The sequence below is a fragment of the Oncorhynchus masou genome, chromosome 1 (genome assembly GCF_036934945.1).
Source record: "Oncorhynchus masou masou isolate Uvic2021 chromosome 1, UVic_Omas_1.1, whole genome shotgun sequence".
NCBI classification, from domain to species: domain Eukaryota; kingdom Metazoa; phylum Chordata; class Actinopteri; order Salmoniformes; family Salmonidae; genus Oncorhynchus; species Oncorhynchus masou.
The window spans coordinates 10,324,155-10,351,654 of record NC_088212.1 but is presented as its reverse complement, the minus strand read 5'-3'; the positions used below and the strand labels follow the sequence as shown (position 1 = coordinate 10,351,654).

Here is a 27,500-nt window from a genome sequence, read left to right as displayed (position 1 = left end):
AGAGTTGGGCTGGGGGATAGAGTTGGGCTGGGTAAAGCTGGGGATAGAGTTGGTCTGGGGGGGATAGAGTTGGGCTGGGGATAGAGTTGGGCTGGGGATAGAGTTGGTCTGGGGGTAGAGTTGGTCTGGGGGTGAGACTGATAGAGTTGGGGGATAGAGTTGGTCTGGGGATAGAGTTGGGCTGGGGATAGAGTTGGGCTGGGGATAGAGTTGGTCTGGGGCTGGGGATAGAGTTGGGCTGGGGAAAGAGTTGGTCTGGGGATAGAGTTGGGCTGGGGATAGAGTTGGGGGGTAGAGTTGGTCTGCTGGGGATAGAGTTGGGCTGGGGATAGAGTTGGGCTGGGGATAGAGTTGGGCTGGGGGTAGAGTTGGTCTGGGGGTGAGACTGGGGATAGAGTTGGGGGATAGAGTTGGTCTGGGGATAGAGTTGGTCTGGGGTCTGGGGGATAGAGTTAGTCTGGGGATAGAGTTGGTCTGGGGATAGAGTTGGGCTGGGGATAGAGTTGGGCTGGGGATAGAGTTGGTCTGGGGGTAGAGTTGGTCTGGGGGTGAGACTGGGGATAGAGTTAGTCTGGGGATAGAGTTGGTCTGGGGATAGAGTTGGTCTGGGGGTGGAGTTGGTCTGGGGGTGAGACTGGGGATAGAGTTGGGCTGGGGATAGAGTTGGTCTGGGGGTAGAGTTGGTCTGGGGGTGAGACTGGGGATAGAGTTGGGCTGGGGATAGAGTTGGTCTGGGGATAGAGTTGGTCTGGGGATAGAGTTGGGCTGGGGATAGAGTTGGTCTGGGGGTGAGACTGGGGATAGAGTTGGGCTGGGGATAGAGTTGGTCTGGGGATAGAGTTGGGCTGGGGATAGAGTTGGGCTGGGGATAGAGTTGGTCTGGGGGTGAGACTGGGGATAGAGTTAGGGGGATAGAGTTGGTCTGGGGGTAGAGTTGGTTGGGGGTGGACGGGGATAGAGTTGGGCTGGGGATAGAGTTGGTCTGGCGCTGGGGATAGAGTTGGTCTGGGGATAGAGTTGGTCTGGGCTGGGGATAGAGTTGGTCTGGGGATAGAGTTGGTCTGGGGATAGAGCGGGCTGGGGATAGAGTTGGGCTCTGGGGATAGAGTTGGGCTGGGGATAGAGTTGGTCTGGGGCTGGGGATAGAGTTGGGCTGGGGCTGGGGATAGAGTTGGGCTGGGGCTGGGGATAGAGTTGGGCTGGGGAAAGAGTTGGTCTGGGGAAAGAGTTGGTCTGGGGGTGAGACTGGGGATAGAGTTGGGCTGGGGATAGAGTTGGTCTGGGGGTAGAGTTGGTCTGGGGGTGAGACTGGGGATAGAGTTGGGCTGGGGATAGAGTTGGTCTGGGGATAGAGTTGGTCTGGGGATAGAGTTGGTCTGGGGGTAGAGTTGGTCTGGGGGTGAGACTGGCTAGAGTTGGGCTGGGGATAGAGTTGGTCTGGGGTGAGACTGGGGATAGAGTTGGGCTGGGGATAGAGTTGGTCTGGATAGAGTTGGTCTGGCGCTGGGGATAGAGTTGGTCTGTCGCTGGGGATAGAGTTGGTCTGGCGCTGGGGATAGAGTTGGGCTGGGGATAGAGTTGGTCTGGCGCTGGGGATAGAGTTGGTCTGGGGGTGAGACTGGGGATAGAGTTGGGCTGGGGATAGAGTTGGTCTGGGGATAGAGTTGGTCTGGGGATAGAGTTGGTCTGGGGATAGAGTTGGTCTGGGGGTAGAGTTGGTCTGGGGGTGAGACTGGGGATAGAGTTGGGCTGGGGATAGAGTTGGTCTGGCGCTGGGGATAGAGTTGGTCTGGCGCTGGGGATAGAGTTGGTCTGTCGCTGGGGATAGAGTTGGTCTGGCGCTGGGGATAGAGTTGGGCTGGGGATAGAGTTGGTCTGGCGCTGGGGATAGAGTTGGTCTGGGGGTGAGACTGGGGATAGAGTTGGGCTGGGGATAGAGTTGGTCTGGGGATAGAGTTGGTCTGGTGCTGGGGATAGAGTTGGGCTGGGGATAGAGGGATAGAGTTGGTCTGGCGCTGGGGATAGAGTTGGCCTGGCGCTGGGGATAGAGTTGGTCTGGCGCTGGGGATAGAGTTGGTCTGGCGCTGTGGATAGAGTTGGGCTGGGGATAGAGTTGGTCTATAGTGCCACTGACACGGCCCGCCCTCCAAAATCATCATTAATGAATAGGCGTGTCCAAACGTTTGACTGGTACTGTATGTCGCAGTAGATGTGTAAAAACAATAATTCCATACATTTCTCAAGAAATCTATAGATCCAAAGCAGGGGAGGCTGCTGAGGAGAGGACGGCTCATAATAATGGCTGGAATGGAGCAAATGGTGTAGAATCAAACACATTGAAACCACGGAAACCACGTGTTTGATGTTGTTAATACCTTTCCACTTATTCCGCTCCAGCCATTACCACGTGCCCGTCCTTCCCAATTGAGGTGCCACCAACCTCCTGTGAGTCACAGTTCTTACACATTTACCATAACATATACACTGAGTATACAAAAAAATAGGAACACCTTCCTAATATTGATTTGCACCCCCTTTCGCCCTCAGAATAGCCTCAATTCGTCGGGGCTTGGACTCTATAAGGTGTCGAAAGCATCCCACAGTAAATTGGCTGGAGGACCATTCTTGATACACACAGGAAACTGTTGAGCGTGAAAAACCCAGCAGTGTTGCATTTCTTGACTCACTCAAACCGGTGCGCCTGGCACCTACTATCATACCCCATTCAAAGGCACTTAAATTTTTTGTCTTGCCCATTCACCCTTTGAATGGCACACATATACAATCCATGTTTCAATTGTTTCAAGGTTGAAAAATCATTCTTTCAGCTGTCTCCTCTCCCTTCATCTACACTGATTGAAGTGGACAGAGCAGGTGTTCTTAATGTTTTGTACACTCAGTGTATGCGTATTCCACACTATGTTGAGTAAAATATCGGAGTATAATGTTTGTATGGAGGTCAATCCCAATACATGTTCATGCCATCTTAACCAATCAACTGCATTGCATTTTAAAACGACTTTGACTACCACCACCGATTTCCTGTATGCTAGCTATGCTATCACATTATACTAACAGGAGTTAGCATTTAGCAGTCACTTCCTCTAAACGTGAAAAGGGACAACTTCTAAATGTTATGCAGCGAAAACAGCCAAATATATCCATATCTGACCTTAGTAACCACATTGTGGGTCTGTTACAATACATCAATCGTGACTGATTTGACAAATATACACTTTTTTAGATCAGATTTGTTGAATGGTTGCCCTTCTTCCGTTCCATATCGTCTGTATTCCATTGACCTCTTCACAGCATAGGCAGGTACAGCAGAATTATACCATGTCTTTTTGATGTGACATAGAGTACCGTAGCTCCCGAGTGGCTCAGCGTCTAAGGCACTGCGTCTCAGTGCTAGAGGCGTCACTACAGACCCTGGTTTGCTTCCAGGCTGTGGGAGTCACATAGGGCGGCCCAGAGTCGTCTGAGTTTGGCCAGGGTAGGCCGTCATTATAAATAAGAATTTGTTCTTAACTGACTTGCCTAGTTAAATCAACTTTTTTTTTTTTAAAGCTACAGTGATTTCAGGTGGGCTTGTGAGAAATTACTCTAAACAGTATACCTACATAGTAACTTACACTACATGACCAAAAGTATGTACACACCTGCTCGTCGAAAATCTCATTCTAAAATCATGGACATTAATATGGAGTTGGTCTCCCCTTTGCTGCTATAACAGCCTCCACTCTTCTGGGAAGGCTTTCCACTAAAATTGCTGTGAGGACTTGCTTCCATTCAGCCACAAGAGCATTAGTGAGGTCGAGTACTGATGTTGGGCGATTAGGCCTGGCTCGCAGTCGGTGTTCCAATTCATCCCAAAGGTATTCGATGGGGTTGAGGTCAGGGCTCTGTGCATGCCAATCAAGTTCTTCCAACACCGATCTCGACAAACCATTTCTGTATGGACCTCACTTTGGGAATGGGGGCATTGACATGCTGAAACAGGAAAGGGCCTTCCCCAAACTGTTTCCACAAAGTTGGAAGCACAGAATCATCTAGAATGTTTCCACTGCTTCAGAGTTCAATAGCGACAGGCTTTACACCACTCCAGACGACGCTTGGCATTGCGCATAGTGATCTTAGGCTTGTGTGCGGCTGTTCGGCCATGGAAACCCATTTCATGAAACTCCGGACGAACCGTTCTTGAGCTGACGTTCCTTCCAGAGGCCGTTTGGAACGCGGTAGTGAGTGTTGCAACCAAGGACAGACGATTCTGCTCTAGCAGGGCAGAAATGTGATGAACTAACTTGTTGGAAAGGTGCAATCCTATGATGGTGCCATGTTGAAAGTCACTGAGCTCTTCAGTAAAGCCATTCTACTGCCAATGTTTGTCTATGGAGATTCCATGGCTGTGTGCTTGATTTTATAAACCTCTCAGCAACGGATGTTACTGAAATAGCAGAAACCACTCATTTAAAAGTGTGTCCACATATAGTACCCCCCCACTCACTCAGTTTACACACACACCCACTCACACAGTATACACACACACCCACTCACTCAGTTTACACACGCACCCACTCACACAGTATACACACACACCCACTCACACAGTATACACACACACCCACTCACACAGTTTACACACACACAAACACACACACACACACACACACACACACACACACACACACACACACACACACACACACACACACACACACACACACACACACACACACTCTCACACACACACACACACACACACACACACACTCAGTTTACACACCCACCCACTCACACAGTTTACCCTGAGTGGTGGTAAAGGTGATGGAGTTGCTGGGGCTGCCAGCAGGTCCTTTGGTCATGGTCTTGACTGCAGACGACATGTGAGAACTGGTGTCTGGCTCCTCCACCTCCTCACTGCAAGAAAACATGAAAGAGAGGGTTAGTCATACCAGTCTGTCTGACACCTAGCTCCAAGTCCTCCTGACTTCATAGTCTGGAAAGGCTCCATGTTGTTGTAGGTAAGATGCGTCGCTAATGAAGAGGGGCTGTGCTTTTTACTAATTCTTCTACTGCTTCTCCTCTGTCTATTTCTCTCTCAAACACCCACAGGCACACAAAGCCCCCGGGCATCGCCCTCTTCCAATACAACTGCTGGATTTTCAAATACAAACAACGAAAGGTATCAAGCCCCCGGGGAGAAGAAAGAAACATTGGAGAGAAGCAACCGAAGCTCAGGCCAACTTCTGTGTGAATACTGCAAGAACAACAGACTTGTATCCAGTGTGTCACAGCTGTCCTTCGCCATGTACTACAATAGTCATACCAGCTCACACACATCACGTTTCCACTATGTACAGCTCTAGGATCAGTTTCCCTCTCCGACAATCCTTACATTAAGCATTAGTGGGGGGAAATGCTAAACTGACCCAAGATCAGCGTCTAGGGGTAACTTCACCCTGCTAGCAGCACCAACATCATACTTCTATCTGGTGTTTTTCAGCGTCAATTGGTCAACAGAAAAATCTAACGTTTTTAGTGCCCATAACTGTAGTATACTACATTTTGTTCACTCGGAAGTAGACGAGGTTCCCACTTCATGTCAAGACACATCCAAGAACACCAGAGTGCTGACGGAGGGCAGACACATCTCTTACCTCCTAATGTCTTGTGCAGGCCTCTACTCTGCCTGATGACCATTTAAATGAGTCGTCTATGACGGGTCGCTGTGTGTGAGGAGCTCAGATACTTGGGTGGGCCCAAAAAGACCCGTTGAATACTACAGCCATGATGTACAGTAGTGCCATGCCAACTGCTGAAGTTGCTGAAGCTGGATCTCTAGTCTGTCTCCACCATGTCTGCTTATGGCTCCCCGAGGAGCTGAGTGTTATGGCAACAGCGGCCGCCTTGGTTACGGAGATGAGGAGGTCGGTTGTCCACGGTGACCCAGCACTTGTGTATGGAGCTGGCATCACACCAAAGGAGCTGCTACTGTATGTTACCAGCTGCCCTGGCTCTGTATTGACACACCTCATTGAAACGCTGAAGCCAGCTCCACCATGGAATGATCCCTGCACAGCTGAACTGTAATGTGTAGTGTGAAGTTTCCCCTAGACGCTGATCTTGGGTCAGTTCAGCATTTCCCCCACTAATGGTTAAGGTTAGGATTGGGGGAGGGGAAGATCAACATCAAATCAAATCAAATTGTAGTTGTCACATGCGCCGCATACAACAGGTGTAGTAGACCTTACAGTGAAATGCTTACTTACAAGCCCTTATGAAACAATGAAGTTTTAAGAAAAAAATAGGTGTTAAGTAAATTATTTTTAATTACAGTAGCAAATAATTAAACAGCAGCAGTAAAATAACAAGCGAGGCTTTATACAGGGGGAACCGGTACAGAGTCAATGTGGAGACTATATACAGGGGGTACCGGTACAGAGTCAATGTGGAGACTATATACAGGGGGAACCGGTACAGAGTCAATGTGGAGACTATATACAGGGGGAACCGGTACAGAGTCAATGTGGAGACTATATACAGGGGGTACCGGTACAGAGTCAATGTGGAGGCTTTATACAGGGGGAACCGGTACAGAGTCAATGTGGAGACTATATACAGGGGGTACCGGTACAGAGTCAATGTGGAGACTATATACAGGGGGAACCGGTACAGAGTCAATGTGGAGACTATATACAGGGGGTACCGGTACAGAGTCAATGTGGAGGCTTTATACAGGGGGAACCGGTACAGAGTCAATGTGGAGACTATATACAGGGGGTACCGGTACAGAGTCAATGTGGAGGCTGTATACAGGGTGTTACGGTACAGAGTCAATGTGGAGGCTATATACAGGGGGTACCGGTACAGAGTCAATGTGGAGGCTATATACAGGGGGTACCGGTACAGAGTCAATGTGGAGGCTATATACAGGGGGTACCGGTACAGAGTCAATGTGGAGGCTTTATACAGGGGGAACCGGGGTACAGAGTCAATGTGGAGGTTATATACAGGGGGAACCGGTACAGAGTCAATGTGGAGGCTATATACAGGGGGTACCGGTACAGAGTCAATGTGGAGGCTATATACAGGGGGTACCGGTACAGAGTCAATGTGGAGGCTTTATACAGGGGGAACCGGTACAGAGTCAATGTGGAGACTATATACAGGGGGTACCGGTACAGAGTCAATGTGGAGGCTATATACAGGGGGAACCGGTACAGAGTCAATGTGGAGGCTTTATACAGGGGGAACCGGTACAGAGTCAATGTGGAGACTATATACAGGGGGTACCGGTACAGAGTCAATGTGGAGGCTATATACAGGGGGTACCGGTACAGAGTCAATGTGGAGACTATATACAGGGGGTACCGGTACAGAGTCAATGTGGAGGCTATATACAGGGGGTACCGGTACAGAGTCAATGTGGAGGCTATATACAGGGGGAACCGGTACAGAGTCAATGTGGAGGCTATATACAGGGTATTACGGTACAGAGTCAATGTGGAGGTTATATACAGGGGGTACCGGTACAGAGTCAATGTGGAGGCTATATACAGGGGGTACCGGTACAGAGTCAATGTGGAGGCTTTATACAGGGGGAACCGTACAGAGTCAATGTGGAGACTATATACAGGGGGTACCGAGTCAATGTGGAGGCTATATACAGGGGGAACCGGTACAGAGTCAATGTGGAGGCTTTATACAGGGGGAACCGGTACAGAGTCAATGTGGAGACTATATACAGGGGGTACCGGTACAGAGTCAATGTGGAGGCTATATACAGGGGGTACCGGTACAGAGTCAATGTGGAGACTATATACAGGGGGTACCGGTACAGAGTCAATGTGGAGGCTATATACAGGGGGTACCGGTACAGAGTCAATGTGGAGGCTATATACAGGGGGAACCGGTACAGAGTCAATGTGGAGGCTATATACAGGGTATTACGGTACAGAGTCAATGTGGAGGTTATATACAGGGGGTACCGGTACAGAGTCAATGTGGAGGCTATATACAGGGGGAACCGGTACAGAGTCAATGTGGAGGCTATATACAGGGGGAACCGGTACAGAGTCAATGTGGAGGCTATATACAGGGTATTACGGTACAGAGTCAATGTGGAGGTTATATACAGGGGGTACCGGTACAGAGTCAATGTGGAGGCTATATACAGGGGGAACCGGTACAGAGTCAATGTGGAGGTTATATACAGGGTACCGGTACAGAGTCAATGTGGAGGCTATATACAGGGGGTAATGGTACAGAGTCAATGTGGAGGTTATATACAGGGTACCGGTACAGAGTCAATGTGGAGGCTATATACAGGGGGTAACGGTACCGAGTCAATGTGGAGGCTATATACAGGGGGTACCGGTACAGAGTCAATGTGGAGGCTATATACAAGGGGTACCGGTACAGAGTCAATGTGGAGGCTATATACAAGGGGAACCGGTACAGAGTCAATGTGGAGGCTATATACAGGGGGTACCGGTACAGAGTCAATGTGGAGGCTATATACAGGGGGTACCGGTACAGAGTCAATGTGGAGGCTATATACAGGGGGTACCGGTACAGAGTCAATGTGGAGGCTATATACAGGGGGTACCGGTACAGAGTCAATGTGGAGGCTATATACAGGGGGTACCGGTACAGAGTCAATGTGGAGGCTATATACAGGGGGAACCGGTACAGAGTCAATGTGGAGGCTATATACAGGGGGTACCGGTACAGAGTCAATGTGGAGGCTATATACAGGGGGTACCGGTACAGAGTCAATGTGGAGGCCATATACAGGGGGAACCGTACAGAGTCAATGTGGAGGCTATATACAGGGGGTACCGGTACAGAGTCAATGTGGAGGCTATACAGGGGGTACCGGTACAGAGTCAATGTGGAGGCTATATACAGGGGGAACCGGTACAGAGTCAATGTGGAGGCTATATACAGGGGGTACCGGTACAGAGTCAATGTGGAGGCTATATACAGGGGGTACCGGTACAGAGTCAATGTGGAGGCTATATACAGGGGGTACCGGTACAGAGTCAATGTGGAGGCTATATACAGGGGGTACCGGTACAGAGTCAATGTGGAGGCTATATACAGGGGAACCGGTACAGAGTCAATGTGGAGGCTATATACAGGGGGTACTGGTACAGAGTCAATGTGGAGGCTATATACAGGGGGTACCGGTACAGAGTCAATGTGGAGGCTATATACAGGGGGTACCGGTACAGAGTCAATGTGGAGGCTATATACAGGGGGTACCGGTACAGAGTCAATGTGGAGGCTATATACAGGGGGAACCGGTACAGAGTCAATGTGGAGGCTATATACAGGGGGTACCGGTACAGAGTCAATGTGGAGGCTATATACAGGGGGTACCGGTACAGAGTCAATGTGGAGGCTATATACAGGGGGAACCGGGTACAGAGTCAATGTGGAGGCTATATACAGGGGGAACCGGTACAGAGTCAATGTGGAGGCTATATACAGGGGGTCCGGTACAGAGTCAATGTGGAGGCTATATACAGGGGGTACCGGGGAGTCAATGTGGAGGCTATATACAGGGGGTACAGAGTCAATGTGGAGGCTATATACAGGGGGAACCGGTACAGAGTCAATGTGTCACGGTACAGAGTCAATGTGGAGGCTATATACAGGGGGAACCGGTACAGAGTCAATGTGGAGGCTATATACAGGGGGAACCGGTACAGAGTCAATGTGGAGGCTATATACAGGGGGAACCGTCAATGTGGAGGCTATATACAGGGGGTACCGGTACAGAGTCAATGTGGAGGCTATATACAGGGGGAACCGGTACAGAGTCAATGTGGAGGCTATATACAGGGGAACCGTCAATGTGGAGGCTATATACAGGGGGAACCGGTACAGAGTCAATGTGGAGGCTATATACAGGGGTACCGGTACAGAGTCAATGTGGAGGCTATATACAGGGGGTACCGGTACAGAGTCAATGTGGAGGCTATATACAGGGGGTACCGGTACAGAGTCAATGTGGAGGCTATATACAGGGGGTACCGGTACAGAGTCAATGTGGAGGCTATATCAATGTGGAGGCTATATACAGGGGGTACCGGTACAGAGTCAATGTGGAGGCTATATACAGGGGGTACCGGTACAGAGTCAATGTGGAGGCTATATACAGCGGGTACCGGAGTCAATGTGGAGGCTATATACAGGGGGTACCGGTACAGAGTCAATGTGGAGGCTATATACAGGGGGTACCGGTACAGAGTCAATGTGGAGGCTATATACAGGGGGTACCGGTACAGAGTCAATGTGGAGGCTATATACAGGGGGTACCGGTACAGAGTCAATGTGGAGGCTATATACAGGGGGTACCGGTACAGAGTCAATGTGGGGGTACCGGTACAGAGTCAATGTGGAGGCTACAGGGGAACCGGTACAGAGTCAATGTGGAGGCTATATACAGGGGGTACCGGTACAGAGTCAATGTGGAGGCTATATACAGGGGGAACCGGTACAGAGTCAATGTGGAGGCTATATACAGGGGGGTCCGGGTACAGAGTCAATGTGGAGGCTATATACAGGGGGTACCGGTACAGAGTCAATGTGAAGGCTATATACAGGGGGTACCGGTACAGAGTCAATGTGGAGGCTATATACAGGGTGTCACGGTACAGAGTCAATGTGGAGGCTATATACAGGGGGTACCGGTACAGAGTCAATGTGGAGGCTATATACAGGGGGTACCGGTACAGAGTCAATGTGGAGGCTATATACAGGGGGTACCGGTACAGAGTGAATGTGCGGGGGCACTAGTTAGTTGAGGTAATTCAGGTAATATGTACATGTAGGTAAGGGTAAAGCGACAATGCATAGATAATAAACAGAGAGTAGCAGAAGCGTAAAAGTGGGCGGGGGGCAATGCAAACAGTCCGGGTAGCCATTTGATTAGCTGATCAGGAGTCTTACGGCTTGGGGGTAGAAGCTAAGAACTCTTTTGGACCGAGACTTGGCGCTCCGGTACCGCTTGCCGTGCGGTATTAGAGAGAACAGTCTATGCCTAGGGTGGCTGGAGTCTTTGACAATTTTTTAGGGCCTTCTTCTGACACCACCTGGTATAGAGGTCCTGGATGGCAGGAAGCTTGGCCCAGTGATGTACTGGGCCGTTCGCACTACCCTCTGTAGTGCCTTGCGGTCGGAGGCCGAGCAGTTGCCATACCAGGCAGTGATGCAACCAGTCAGGATGCTCTCGATGGTGCAGCTGTAGAATTTTTTGAGGTATCTGAGAACCCATACAAAATATAGTCCACAATCATCTCTGATTCTAGATCTGTACCTAAGGGGAAACCTTCACCCCGGAAGTACTGTAGTGCTTGGACCTTTTTGCATCCTCGGCCTGAACCACACAATGTCTCCCTCATTGTTTAAATGAAGTCTGATGTGCACTTCCGTGTAGATACACTAAGGAGAGGATTCACAGAGAAAATACTGTAACGCATGCATACTAGCGCGTACACACACTAACTTTGTTATATTCATACAAAATTAAATTCCATGTTTACCTAAAGATATAGACAGCATTGACAGGAGAGGAGAGGTTGGGGTCACCCAGATCAGTGACTGATTGGTGCCAGGAGACTCTTGGACAGAGAAAGAAGGGAGGATGAGGAAGGAAAGACAGGAATTAAAAGGAAGATAAGGGGTGAAACAGGGGTTACAGAATAGGATGCACACCACAGTGGGTTAAATGATGGTTATTCACCATGGTTACCACAGTGGGTTAAATGATGGTTATTCACCATGGTTACCTACAGTGGGTTAACTGATGGTTATTCACCATGGTTACTTACAATGGGTTAACTGATGGTTATTCACCATGGTTACCTACAGTGGGTAAAATGATGGTTATTCACCATGGTTACCTACAATGGGTTAACTGATGGTTATTCACCATGGTTACCTACAGTGGGTAAAATGATGGTTATTCACCATGGTTACCACAGTGGGTTAAATGATGGTTATTCACCATGGTTATCTGGTAGGTTAAATGATGGTTATTCACCATGGTTACCACAGTGGGTTAAATGATGGTTATTCACCATGGTTACCACAGTGGGTTAAATGATGGTTATTCACCATGGTTACCTAGTGGGTTAAATGATGGTTATTCATCATGGTTACCTACAGTGGGTTAGTTGATGGTTATTCACCATGGTTAGCTAGTCCAACAAATGTGTGTCACTGTACTTAACTGTGTAGTTTCTTTCCTCGCAAATCATTACTGAATCTCAGATCCTCGCATCCACAAGTGACCACAAGTGGCCCGCTTGACAACGTTTCAGCCAGTAACGGTACAGAAAAAGTATTTGATATCACCAGTGGAGACATTTCTAGCTTTGGAGTGAGGTTACGAAGCTATCCCCTTTCCCCTGTTTAGTTTGGTGTCACATCGTTCACAGCAGTGGAGACAGTGGGCACTACACTGCACATGTATGTCAAAAAACACTTTTTAATTGGACAAGCCGGCTTGTGCCAAGTTCGTTACATGAGAAATATTATCTGAGCAGCACATTTCAAATATCTAAGTAGTTACCAACAAGAGGTGACCAATGTGTCTCCTAAACACAAGCCAACTACACAGGACTGTCATTCTAATAACAAAGCTGTCAGATGTCCAACCGCTTCTCCTGATACCCCCCCTTCACACACACACACACACACACACACACACACACACACGTGCGCGCACGCACGCACAGTCACACACACACACACACACGCACACGCACGCACGCACGCACACGCACACACACACACACACACACACACACACACACACACACACACACACACACACACACGCACGCACACACCCCTGCATACACACACACACACACACGTGCACGCACGCACAGTATACCCCCTTCATACACACACACGCACGCACGCACGCACACACACACACACGCAACGCACACACACACACACGTACAGTATACCCCCTGCATACACACACACACACGCACGCACGCACGCACAGTATACCCCCCACACATACACACACACGCACACATACAATATACGGAAATAAACCCACAAACCACAAACACATGCACACACACACATACAGTATACCCACACACAAGCAGTATATACACACACACACACACAGATGGACTTGTATGAGCGTGGCTATTTCCTGGACAAATGTCAGATCTCACATACTGCCACACTTGTTCTAAACACTTCTGTATGCCTGCTGTCACGTTTGAACTCAGCCAAAATGCGTCTCATGCCAAATTGTTTCAGCGGGATCATAGCTTGTCCGCTAGGTGTTTTCAGGGACACAACACGGCTGTTGCCATTTGCAGCGTGCTGAGGGAACTCGGCTGTTGTCAAGCAGCTAGCTAGCTACATTTCAGAGGCGGTGGCTTTAAAGTTCAACTCCCATAGATGGCTAAGTTTGCTATTCCCAAATGGCACCCTAATCCCCATTTAGTACACTATTTAAAGTAGTGACCTGTGCAAGGGTGCACTGCTCAGTACACTTTAAATAGTATACTAAATAGGGAATAGGGTGCCATTTGGGAATTGACGAAGACTCTCAATCAATTCCAAATGAACCCTTAGCCCTCCTCTGTAGGCGCTCCTGTAGGTCTGAAAGGTTTTCAAAAGGGGTCATATGCTTGATGTTATCTTTAATTTGAACTTGACCTCTTCTTAAAGGCTGGATGGAATTTCCACCATATTGCTCATATCTATTCATTCTCTTCTGATCTAACAAGGTCGATATGGAATCGAGGGAAAGAACAGCGTTCTCTCTATCTGCCTTTCGTTATGTTTTTTTGTTGTTTTGTTAGATACGGTTGTTAGTTAGTGACCCACGCTATAACATGCCGTCATGGGGAAATTGTGACATAAGTAATCAGTCATCGTTAATGGTTCATGTCAACAGGTTTTCAGTCTACAAGGTAGAGTGAGTGATCGCCATACATTACATCACACGATGATGTCACCCTCTACCTCTTGTTGTTGGGCAGGTGTAAGGCACTAACACTCCGGCGCTTCTTCTTCCTCAAGCGGAGGGGCGGGAGGGTGGTGATAGGCGTAATGAGCAAGGCATCCAATAGGGACTGAGAGACCGTCCCCTCAGGAGACCTGTGCTGGGTTCTTTTAACGAGGTAGTCATGGAAACACAAGGGGTTGACAGGACAGGAGAGGACAGGAAGACATAACAAGGTAAGACAGGACAGGAGAGGACAGGAGAAGAAAGGACAGGAGAGGACAGGACAGAAGAAGAGAGGACAGGACAGGAAGACATAATAAGACAAGACAGGACAGGAGAGGACAGGAGAAGAAAGGAAGACAGGAGAGGAGAGGACAGAAGAGGAGAGGACAGGACAGGAAGACATAATAAGACAGGACAGGACAGGAGAGGACAGAAGTGGAGAGGTCAGGACAGGAAGACATAATAAGGTAAGATAGGACAGAAGAGGAGAGGTCAGGACAGGAAGATGTAATAAGGTAAGAGAGGAGAGGACAGAAGAGGACAGGACAGGACAGGAAGACATAATAAGACAAGACAGGACAGGAGAGGAGAGGACAGAAGTGGAGAGGACAGGACAGGAAGACGTAATAAGGTAAGACAGGAGAGGAGAGGACAGAAGAGGAGAGGTCAGGACAGGAAGACATAATAAGGTAAGACAGGACAGAAGAGGAGAGGACAGGACAGGATATATATTTAGGAAGACAGGGGGACAGGAGGAGGGCATAAGAAGGTAGGACCGACAGGGTGAAGGGAACAGCTAGGACTGATGATTTCAGTGATGAATGCAGATCCACATTTACAATTACTAAAATCAATCAAGAATACATCCTAAATAGAATGCATCTACTATGATCACTAAACCTCAGGTTAGTCCATGCACACACACACGCACACACAGCACTGAGCTTTACCTGGCCTGTAAACCAATAACAGTAGAATGGGACCGTATAGCCAGAGTCGGTGCACTAGGGGTGAGGGCCGGTGGGCAGGGACCACCTCGAGGGAGGAACTCCAGTGGGTTCAACAGGAGCTCTCGCCTGCACCCATAGAACAGAGGAAAGGGGGCAGCAGACTTTACACTGATAAGGACATTGGGATAGAGTAGATTGGTATGATTCCCGTACCTCACTGGCTTTGGGGAGAGTAGTGGCTGTACTGCAGACACAGGAGAAAGATGTGTCAGTGGCTGTACTGGAGAGGAGCTGGGAGGGACACAGAGATAAGAGGATGGATGGATAAGCATACTGTCAATGAAGGGTTTCTTTCCTACTGTATATGGAGCCACTTGCCCAGAGAAACAAGTGCATTATACTGTTGGCACATAATGAGAAGATCCTCTGGGGTGTGTTCTCATATCATTGGAAAGGCCATCACTGTGTGTATCAAGAGTCTTAGGGTAGGAGGGCTGATCTAGGATCAGTGTAGCGGGGCTGATCTGGGATGAGAGTAGCAGTGCTGATCTAGGATTGGAGTAGAAGGGCTGATCTAGGATCAGAGGAGCAGTGCTGATCTAGAATAAGTGTAGCAGTGCTGCTCTAGGATCAGTATAGCAGTCCTGATCTAGGACCAGTATAGCAGGGCTGATCTAGAATCAGTGTATTGGTGCTGATCTAGGATTAGGTCTCCCCATCCGATCTTATTCAAATCCAATCAATGTTTATTGGTCGGATACACAGGGTTGCAGATGTTATCGCAGGTGCAGTGAAATGCTTATGTTTCTAGCTTCAACAGTGCAGTAATAATACCTAGCGATACAGAACAAAACACACACAATCCAAACAGTAAAAAAATAATAAGAAGAAGAATATCAGAAAGAGCAATGTCAGAGTCCGGGGTATAAATATAGGTACTACTGTACAAAACATTAGCAGCATTAGCATCAGGGTAGCCTAGTGGTTAGAGAGTTGGACTAGTAACCAAAAGGCTGCAAGTTCAAATCCCCGAGCTGACAAGGTAAAATCTGTCGTTCTGCCCCTGAACAGGCAGTTAACCCACTGTTCCTAGGCCGTCATTGAAAATAAGAATTTGTTCTTAACTGACTTGCCTAGTAAATTTTAATTATTTTAAATTAGGAACACCTGCTCTTTCCATATGATCCCTTATTAATGTCACCTGTTAAATCCACTTCAATCAATGTTGATGAAGGGGAGGACCCGGTTTTTTAATTTTTGCCTAAAATGACATACTCAAATCTAACTGCACTGAAGCAAGGATATGCATATTCTTGGTACATTTGAAAGGAAACACTTTGAAATGTGTAGAAATGTGAAAGGAATGTAGGAGAATATAACACAATAGATCAGGTACAGGATAATACAAAGACAAAACCAACAGTTCTTTTGTATTTTTTTGTACCATCATCTTTGAAATGCAAGAGAAAGGCTATCATGTATTACTCCAGCCCAGGTGCAATTTAGATTTTGGCCACTAGATGGCAGCAGTGTGTGTGCAAAGTTTTAGACTGATCCAATGAACTATTTCCTTTCTGTTCAAAAATGTGTATCTAGACTGCCTAAATGTGCCGAATTGGTTTCTTAATAACTTTTCATGTTCAAAACTGTGCACTCTCCTCAAACAATATAAATGTATTATTTCACTGTAATAGCTATTCGAAATTGGACAGTGCAGTGAGATTAACAAGAATCTTATATTTCTGCCAATATCAGATATGTCTATGTCCTGGGAAATGTTCTTGTTATTTACAATCTCATGCTAATCACATTAGCCTACGTTAGCTCAACGTCCGCATGGGACCCACCCATCCTGAAGAAGATTTATTAAATAAGGATTTTTAAGCCTTGAGACAATTGAGACATGGATTGTATATATGTGCCATTCAGCAGATGATTGACAAGATGGCGCTGATAGACCTGGACACCCTGTTCTTGGCTCCTAATCAACTTTGCAATGACATCTGCTACATACAGTGCATTCAGAAAGAGTTCAGACCCCTTGACATTTTCCACATTTTGTTACGTTACTTTGTTGAACCACATTTGGCAGAGATTACAGCCTTGAGTCTTCTTGGGTATGATGCTACAATATTGGCACACCTCTATTTGGGGAGTTTCTTCCATTCTTCTCTGCAGATCATCTCAAGTTCTGTCAGGTTGGATGGGGAACGTTGCTGCACAGTTATTTTCAGGTTTCTCCAGCGATGTTCAATCGGGTTCAAGTCCCGAAGCCACTCCTGCGTTATCTTGGCTGTGTTTTAGGGTTGTTGTCCTGTTGGAAGATGAACCTTCGACCCAGTCTGAGGTCCTGAGCACTCTGGAGCAGGTTTTCGTCAAGGATCTCGCTGTACTTTGTTCCGTTCATCTTTCCCTCGATCCTAACTAGTCTCGCAGTCCCTTACTCATGAGGAAGGTGAGGAATCAGCCCAGAACTACACGGCAGGACCTGGTCAATGACCTGAAGAGAGCTGGGACCACAGTCTCAAAGAAAACCATTAGTAACACACTACGCCGCCATGGATTAAAATCCTGCAGCGCACGCAAGGTCCTCCTGCTCAAGCTAGCGCATGTCCAGGCCCGTCTGAAGTTTGCCAATGACCATCTGGATGATCCAGAGGAGGAATGGGAGAAGGTCATGTGGTCTGATGAGACAAAAATAGAGCTTTTTGGTCTAAACTCCACTCGCCATGTTTGGAGGAAGAAGAAGGATGAGTACAACCCCAAGAACAACATCCCAACTGTGAAGCATGGAGGTGGAAACTGGACCTGAACCCAATAGAAAATCTTTGGAGGGATCTGAATGTACGTATTGCCCAGCGACAGCCCCGAAACCTGAAGGATCTGGAGAAGGTCTGTATGGAGGAGTGGGCCAACATCCCTGCTGCAGTGTGTGAAAACCTGGTCAAGAACTAAAGAACTATCTAAAAGGCCAAAATGATCCTATATCAGCACTCACTACTAATCTGAGATGCATTATGTCTCTGCAGTGTTTACCTGGGGTAGACACCGGTTTTAAACTGTCATTTTGTTTCAGGGGGCTGATACTTTAACCCTAGTGTTTTCTAGAGCTGTGGTCCAAGGCCTTAACGTACATTCCTCTACTAACGCCCTGCATAAATGTTCATTGAGAAAGTTTCACTAAAGCCCTGGACCAAGGCTAAACCAATCACATGTTTCTCATGTTCTGACCTCACCTGGCCGACCTTCCAATGGGAGGAAAATAATGAACGGTGTTTGCTGACTCAGGGCTTTTTATGATCAATTTCACAATAATTTGTTTGCTTTGTTGTACCTGTGCATAGGTGAGAGAGGAGCCGTATGTATTTGGTCTGTAGTAGAGGAGTCGTCATTGTGATGGACATCATTAGCTTCCCAATCCGACCCAATGGCTTGAATCTCTCCTAGGACACCATCGCCCTCTATTGGTGTCAAAAGGGAACTGCTAGAGGAATTAAAAAGTTGTGAAATATGATAGAGCCACACACCCTGATCATAACGTTTGTGCTTCACCATTGCATGAATATATATATATATATATATAATCATAAAATCAAATATTATTTGTCACATGTTTTGTAAACAACAGGTGTAGGCTAACAGTGAAATGCTTAATTATGAGTATTTTTCCAACATAAAGATACAAAAATATACATACAGTACCAGTCAAAAGTTTGGACACAGCTACTCATTCTAAGGTTTTCTTTATTTTGACTATTTCCTACATTGTAGAATAATAGCGCAGACATCAACACTATGAAATAACACATATGGAATAATGTACTGTAGGTAGGGGTAGTGACTAGGCAACAGGATAGATGATAGACTGAGCTGTAACAGCAGCGTATGTATGAGAAAGTGTGTGTGTGGCATCATTGTACATGTGTGTGCATGTTATGTGTGTGTCTGTGGACGTATGCTGTGTGTGTGTATGTCTATGTGTGTGTTGGGGGGTCAGTGTAAATGTGTTAGTCCAGTGTGTGTGTATGTCTATGTGTGTGTTGGGGTCAGTGTAAGTGTGTTAGTCCAGTGTGTGTGTATGTCTATGTGTGTGTTGGGGTCAGTGTAAGTGTGTTAGTCCAGTGTGTGTGTATGTCTATGTGTGTTGGCGTCAGTGTAAGTGTGTTAGTCCAGTGTGTGTGTATGTCTATGTGTGTGTTCGGGGGTCAGTGTAAGTGTGTTAGTCCAGTGTGTGTGTATGTCTATGTGTGTTGGCGTCAGGGTAAGTGTGTTAGTCCAGTGTGTGTGTATGTCTATGTGTGTGTTGGGGTCAGTGTAAGTGTGTTAGTCCAGTGTGTGTGCATTGAGTCAGTGCCGGAGAGTTGAAAAAGGGTCATTGCAGGTAGTCCGGGTGGCCATTTCATTATCTATTTAGCAGTCTTGTTTAGCAGTCATGGCTTGGGGGTAGAAGTTGTTCAGGGTCCTGTTGGTTCCAGACTTGGTGCACCGTTACCGCTTGCCGTGTGCTAGTAGAGGGAACAGTCTATGACTGGGGTGGCTGGAGTCTTTGACAATCTTTTGGGCCTGGTATAGAGGTCCTGGAAGGGTGCTAGGCACTACCTCCTGTAGCGACTTGCGGTCGGGGTGCATTGCAGTTTCCGTACCCTGAGGTAATGCAGCCAGTCAAGATACTCTCAATGGTGTGTAACAGGGTTGAAATAGATATCCCTAGTTGTGTGAGTTTTGTCATAATGAAGCAGCCAGGTTATGTATACAGTGTGGCGACACCTGCTGGATTATTGGTGCAACTGCATCTCTGTGCGCATGATCACGCAGCATCCAGTCAAAAGAGTTGTTTAACTTTGATGGAGGTTATGTATCGTGCTCCATGCTACACCCAGTGTTTTCCTTTTAAAAATATATCTGATTTATGTTAAAGGCTGAAAACGATTTTGTTTTATAATCACTGTCGATGTTGACATGTTATGTGATAGTGTTACAGAGTTGTGTCCTGTATTTACAATTTGATGGACATTTACTGGGTTAGCACGTTGCTGTACGCTAAAGGCTAGCTAGCATCTGTCCTGTACTTTCCTTGCTAATGAGGTTATATTTGTGCGTCTGTAACTTTCTCACTCATCATTATTCACGATTCATTCAGGATTATCTGTAATCATGGTATCATCCACGTTAATGTGGAAGTGTTTAGAAACATATTCTGTTCTTATTTACAACAAAAGTGACTCCAAAATGAAAAAAAAACATTATTTACCATAATTTCTATTGGGCACAAAATGATCTGGAACAACCATAACATGTGTAGAAGTCACCAGCTTGACGTAATCATTGGTGCCATGAATATGGGACAAAATACTAAACTTTTTACTACTTTAATACACATGTTGGTGAATTTGTCCCAATATTTTTGGTCCCCTAAAATGGGGGAACAATATACAAAAAGTTCTGTACATTCAAACGAAAGCTGTCAGTCTACACGTTACCCTCGTAGTCATTATATCATTTCAAATCCAAAGTGCTGGAGTACAGAGCCAAAACAACAACAATGTGTCACTGTTCCAATACTTTTGGAGCTCACTATGTGTCCACAAAGGGGCAGAGTGAGGAGTCCAAAGGTCAAAGGTGAAAAGGTCAGCAGTCAGAGAGTGGATGAGTGTGACTGTGCCTGACCTGGCCATCATTTGTCTCAGCTATAATGGGAGAACTATTGTCAGAGAGAAGAAGGAGATAGAAAGGGTGAAATGAATGCTTCTTAACTTTATTGAAACATCATGACAACTCATGATGACATCACATTCAAAGCACATAACAGAAGTTTAGGCTAGTTTACCCTGTACATAATGTAATGTATTAAAGAGATTCTCATCTGTACATTTGTATACTTTTTAGCCAGTATTTCTGAATGTAGCGCTCACAAGCCAAGTGTTTCCCAAAGATTGTGTACCATGTCACATATATGTGCATCTCTCTCTCTCTGTCTCTCTCTCTCTCTCTCTCTGCTGTGGGTGCATGATGTGGGTCTTGCTATAATTTTTGTTATCATCACAATACACGGTCTTATCAATTATAAAGACTCAATCCCAGGGATGAAATGATACTAGCAGAAGTAGTCTGTTTCTAACAATAATACAACTTTTTTTTTCTCCAGAAAAACATCCCATTTGTCTTCCAAGAGTGTCTGAATACCCAGGACATGCAGAGGGGAGGAGACAGGTTAAAGAAGGATTTTTAAGCCTTCTGACAATTGAAACATGTATTTTGTATGTGTGCCATTCAGAGGTTGAGTGGGCATGACACAATATTTAAGTGCCTTTGAATGGGGTATAGTAGTAGGTGCCAGGCACACCGGTTTCAGTGCGTCAAAAACTGCAACGCTGCTGGGGTTTTCACGCTCAAGAATTTCCTGTGTGTAACAACAATGGTCCACCATCCTAAGGACATCCAGCCAACATGACACAACTGTGGGAAGCATAGTAGTCAACATGGGCCATCATCCTCGTGGACTGCTTTCGACACCTTGTAGAGTCCATGCCCCAAAGAATTGAGGCTGTTCTGAGGGTGTTCCTAATGTTTTGTATCCTCGGTGTATGTATTTAATATGTTTGATTATTCTGTTAACCACAGCAGCAGGCCCACTGTAGCCGTCCAACCCTGTAATCAAGGGTCCTCTGCCCATAAACGGTCCACTTTTTGTTGGCAGTTTCCGTTTTAATTGAATACCCAACAATACACATACATTTCATGAGGAATCTACACCACAATGGAAATAACCATTATGGTTTTATTGTGTTCAATCCCCAATAATATTGTGTGTCACTGGCTGGGGCAACTTCTACTTTTAATGGTCACATGATACAGTACAACCAATCAGCCAGTCAACCAATCAACCATCAGTAGACACTGTATCAGGTTTCAAACATGACCCAACTGTTACACTAAGATATTGCATCTCTCTGTAGAGCTATATACTACAGACCATTATACTATAGATAAATATACTATATACCATTATACTATAGATAAATATACTACAGACCATTATACTATAGATAAATACACTATAGAACATTATACTATAGAGAAATATACTACAGACCATTATACTATAGATACATATAATACAGACCATTATACTATAGATAAATATACTATATAATATTATACTATAGATAAATATACTACAGACCATTATACTATAGATAAATATACTACAGACCATTATACTATAGAGAAATATACTATAGAACATTATACTATAGATAAATATACTACAGACCATTATACTATAGAGAAATATACTGTGAGATTGTGAGCCAAACTGGGTAGTAAAATTAGACGGGACACAGTCGATGACATTTGGGATGGCAGTTGTGCTCTAGGCTAATACGCACACCAGCACACACACACACACACACACATGGCAACCCGCAGGGTCCGAGTAAGAGCCCCTCCCCCAACCAAATTAATTATTTTCTAAAAGAAAAAAACATAGGACAGAGAAACCTGTTTTATAGATAATCTGGTGCTATTTTACACATTCTGCCATGAGGCTGAGAGAAAAAGATAATTTCCTGTGATTCGAAAAAAAAATCATGGCTTATGAAATCTTCATACGCTATCTGGGGGGCACGATCTCCAGAGGGACCCCAACCCCCAAATCTTGGGGGGGCCGCTGCCTTGCGGGGGGTGTGTACTACACCAGTGACACACTCACACAAACAGAGGGCACTATTGGAGGGTAAGGACGTTGAGTGTGCGTGCAGACACCCCGTGATGCCAGTCTCTCAGCTTGGTGTATTTCGGTCCGATCACCTGGGTGTTCACCTTTTTCGCTCTGCCACCCACCCGGAAAGGAGTGAGGAGAGAGACGAGAGGGAGAGAGGAGAAAGGAGAGAGGAGTGAGGAGAGAGGGAGAGAGAGAGGAGTGAGAAGAGGAGTGAGGAGAGAGGAGAGGGAGTGAAGAGAGAAGAGTAAGGAGAGAGGGAGAGGGGGAGAGAGGAGTGAGAAGAGGGAGTGAGGAGAGAGGAGTGAGGGAGAGGAGTGAGGAGAGGGAGTGAGGAGAGAGGGGAGAGAGGAGTAAGAAGAGGTAGTGAGCGAGAAGTGAGATGGAGAGATGAGTGAGGAGAGATGGAGAGAGGAAAGAGGAGAGGGAGTGAGGAAAGAGGGAGTGAGGAGAGAGGAGTGAGAAGAGGGAATGAGGGAGAGAGGAGTGAGGTGAGATGGAGAGAGGAGTGAGGAGAGAGGAATGAGGAAAGAGGAGAGGGAGTGAGGAGAGAGGAGAGGGAGTGAGGAGAGAAGAGTGAGGAGAGAGGGAGAGGGGGAGAGAGGAGTGAGGAGAGGTGAGAGAGGGAGTGAGGAGAGAAGAGTAAGGAGAGAGGGGAGAGGGGAGGGAGTGAGAAGAGGTAGTGAGCGAGAGGTGAGATGGAGAGAGGAGTGAGGAGAGATGGAGAGAGGAATGAGGAAAGAGGAGAGGGAGTGAGGAAAGAGGAGAGGGAGTGAGGAGAGAAGAGTAAGGAGAGAGGAGTGAGGAGAGAGGGAGAGGAGGAGAGAGGAGTGAGAAGAGGGAGTGAGGGAGAGAGGAGTGAGGTGAGATGGAGAGAGGAGTGAGGAGAGATGGAGAGAGGAATGAGGAAAGAGGAGAGGGAGTGAGGAGAGAGGAGTGAGGAGTGAGGAGAGATGGAGAGAGGAGATAGGAAAGAGGAGAGGGAGTGAGGAGAGATGGGAAGGGAAAGAGGAGAGAGGAGAGATGGAGAGAGGAGTGAGGAGAGATGGAGAGGGAAAAGAGGAGAGGGAGTGAGGAGAGATGGAGAGAGGAGAGATGGGAAGGGAAAAGAGGAGAGAGGAAAGAGGAGAGATGGAGAGGGAAAAGAGGAGAGGGAGTGAGGAGAGATGGAGAGAGGAGTGAGGAGAGATGGAGAGGGAAAAGAGGAGAGGGAGTGAGGAGAGAGGAGAGATGGAGAGAGGAAAGAGGAGAGATGGTTGAGCAGAGAGGGAGTGAGGAGAGATGAGTGGGGAGAGGAGTGAGGAGAGAGGGCAAGTGACGAAGAAAGTCAAGAAGAGGAAGAGAAAAGAAAATGAGAATATGAATAAAACTATATATGGAAATATAAACTCAAGTTGTAGAAGCTACGCCATTATGACACATTATATGATGCGTTAAAGACACTGTTATGGACACGTCACGAACAACACTTCAAGTGTTACCGAAAAGCTGAATAAAGGACAAATGGATGAACATGGAATGAGTTGCTGGTCACAACAATCCAGGAAGCAATGATCACATCACACACGGGTGAGCATTCCAAATAGACCAACAGGCCCTGGTCAAAAGTAGTGCACTGTATAGGAAATAGGGTGCCATAGGGTTCTGGTCTAAAGTAGTGCACTATATAGGGAACAGGGTGTGTCCTGGTCTAAAGTAGTGCACTGTATAGGGAACAGGGTGTGTCCTGGTCAAAAGTAGTGCACTGTACAGGAAATAGGATGCCATTTGGGATGGAATCAAGAAGCCATGCACATCCCCAGTCATGAAGATGCTTCTATAAGGAGAGACAGTGGTCATTATTCAAATGAACACGTTAACGACCACAGCATGATCAAGCACTGCCATATCCACGTGGGTACCAAGACAAAACTGCAAGGCGAACGCAAATCATGACCACAGCACTATAATCACCTACACACCACAGACTGCACCACGGTCATGTTCACAAGAAAACCACAGAAAGCAACACACATACACACACACACACACAGAGGTAGTATGTCGAACATACTGTAGTAAATATTGTCACATTTGGCAAACACGTTATTTTGGAGGACCTCATTTATAACTCTGTTCTCTCATGGGAAAACCAAATCTACTACAGACAGTCCACACTGCACGGTGACGTTTCCCCTAGCTACAGATCTAGGATCAGCGTCCCCTCCCCAATCTGAACCTTAACAAATAATAGGAAAAATGCTAAATTGACCCAAGATTTGCATCTTGTTGTGGGTTGATGCCAGCCACTAGGCTCACCCCAGAGACACGTTCACTACAACTATGCTAAGCACAGGCCCAGAGTCAGACCTCTCAGACTGAAACAGCTTACTGTAACTCCGGCTACGCCAGGTTTATCTCAAGTGGCTTCCTCCCTCTAATTTGGTGGTCAACTAAGCATGCAGGAGTTACTGTAACAGGATTTGGGCATTTGGGATAGTGTGTGTGGTGTGTGTGTTTAGATCTTCACAGGATGAATGTCCCATGTAACTACCAGAATGCCCATTGTGATGACCGAATGCCCATTGTGATGACCGAATGCCCATTGTGATGACCGAATGCCCATTGTGACTACTAGATACCCCATATGACTACCAAATGCCCCATGTGACTACTGGATGCCCAATGTGACTATTAGATTCCACACGCAACCCCATCATCCAAATAGTAACTGTAACGACAACGACAGCACATCCATGCATATTAAGACCACCGCAGTAAGAGCCGACCAAGCAAGAGAGAACGATCACCAAGCACTTACTTTGTCTTGTTCTCCGCATCGCTCTCCTGTGCTTGCTCTACATAGGAGAGAGGAACATAACATAGCGTCACTCCACTCATCAGCACTTTTTTGAATATATTCACATTAATAGAACCATAGAAATATAATTACTAGAAGGGGTGTCTTCATTCAAGTCAATGAGGACATAATTGGTGGACCATTGAACAGGAAGTACAGAAGGAAGTGTCCCGGTTAACCAAAAAGTAGTGCAGGAAGTACATTATTCAAATTGTGCTCGCTCAATAGTAAACTGAACTGCTATTACATAAGTGTTAATAGAAAAAAATCCCCTTCTTGTAATTATCCCGTATCTCTACGAATAGAACTCTACTTCTTAGGTAGAACCTAATAAAGTAGGCTACTGCATTATCACCAGTGACCATCGATGACACAAGCATGAGAATGATTTTTGGTTTTGTGGTGTAATTCTATCATGCATTTGATAGGCCTGGGTACAGGTAAAACATGTGTCCCAAATGGCATGGCACCCTATTTGGACAAGTGCGTTCATTTTGACTAGGACCAATAGGGCTCAAGGAAAGAGTAGATTACCATAGGGAATAGGGTGCCATTTGGGACACAGATAAGCTGTTCATTGAGGCCTATGTTCAGGTAATGTGTTCATTAAGTCCTATCTAGTGTTCAGGTAATGTGTTCATTAAGTCCTATCTAGTGTTAAGGTAATGTGTTCATTAAGTCCTATCTAGTGTTAAGGTAATGTGTTCATTAAGTCCTATCTAGTGTTAAGGTAATGTGTTCATTAAGTCCTATGTAGTGTTCAGGTAATGTGTTTGTATCCATGGTGATGGTGGTGTTGTTGTTGTTGTTGTGGTGGTGGTTGTGTGTGGTGGTGGTGGTGTTATTGGTGTGTTGGTGATGGTGGTGTTGTTGTTGTTGGTGGCGGGGGTGGTGGTGGTGGGAGTGTTATTGGTGGTGGTGTTGTTGTTGTTGTTGGTGGCGGGGGTGGTGGTGGGAGTGTTATTGGTGGTGGTGTTGTTGTTGGTGGTGGTGGTGGTGTTGTGGTGGTGGTGGTGTTGTTGGTGGTGGTGGTTGTTGTTGGTGGTGGTGTTGGTGGTGGTGGTGTTGTTGGTGGTGGTGGTGTTGTTGGTGGTTGTGTTGGTGGTGGTGTTGTTGGTGGTGGTGGTGGTGGTGGTGTGGTGTTGGTGGTGTTGTTGGTGGTCATGGTGTTGTTGGTGGTGGTGGTGTTGGTGGTGTTGGTGGGGGTGTTATTGGTGGTGGTGGTGGTGGTGTTGGTGGTAGGATTGTTGGTGGTGGTGTTGTTGGTGGTTGTGTTGGTGGTAGGATTGTTGTTGGTGGTGTTGGTAGTGGTGGTGGTGTTGTTGGTGGTTGTGTTGGTGGTAGTGATGTTAGTGGTGGTGGTGTTGTTGGTGGTGTTGGTGTTGGTTGTGGTGGTATTGTTGGTGTTGTTGGTGGTGGTGTTGGGGGTGGTGGTGTTGTTGGTGGTGGTGTGGTGAGGGTGGTGTTGTTGTTGTTGTTGGTGGTGGTGGTGGTGTTGGTGGTGTTGTTGGTGGTGGTGTTGGGGGTGGTGGTGTTGTTGGTGGTGGTGTGGTGAGGGTGTTGTTGTTGGTGGTGGTGTTGTTGGTGGTGGTGTTGTTGTTGGTGGTGTTGTTGTTACTGTTGTTGGTGGTGGTGTTATTGTTGTTGGTGGTGGTGTTATTGTTGTTGGTGGTGGTGGTGATGTTGGTAGTGGTGGTGTTGTTGGTGGTGGTGGTGGTGTTGTTGGTGGTGGTGTTATTGTTGTTGGTGTTGTTGGTGGTGGTGTTGTCGGTGGTGGTGGTGTTGTCGGTGGTGGTGGTTTTGTCGGTGGTGTTGTCGGTGGTGGTGGTGTTGTTGTTGGTGGTGGTGGTGTTGTTGGTGGTGTTGGTGTTGTTGTTGTTGGTGGTGTTGGTGTTGTTGTTGGTGTTGGTGTTGTTGTTGGTGGTGTTGTTGTTGGTGGTGTTGGTGTTGTTGTTGTTGGTGGTGGTGTTGTTGTTGGTGGTGGTGTTG

At 46.7% G+C, this 27,500-nt stretch overlaps 1 protein-coding gene across 1 annotated transcript in view; it reads right to left on the bottom strand.

Annotated features, from left to right (window-relative positions):
* pdlim5a (PDZ and LIM domain 5a) overlaps nucleotides 1-27,500 on the bottom strand; it is a 141,856-nt gene that overhangs the window by 8,621 nt on the left and 105,735 nt on the right. The window contains exons 7-8 of the mRNA XM_064937297.1: nucleotides 25,473-25,509; nucleotides 4,808-4,920 (exon numbers count right to left, since the gene is read on the bottom strand). Of these exons, the coding sequence (XP_064793369.1) occupies nucleotides 4,808-4,920; nucleotides 25,473-25,509 (150 nt within the window). The remainder of the gene's footprint in view (nucleotides 1-4,807; nucleotides 4,921-25,472; nucleotides 25,510-27,500) is intronic.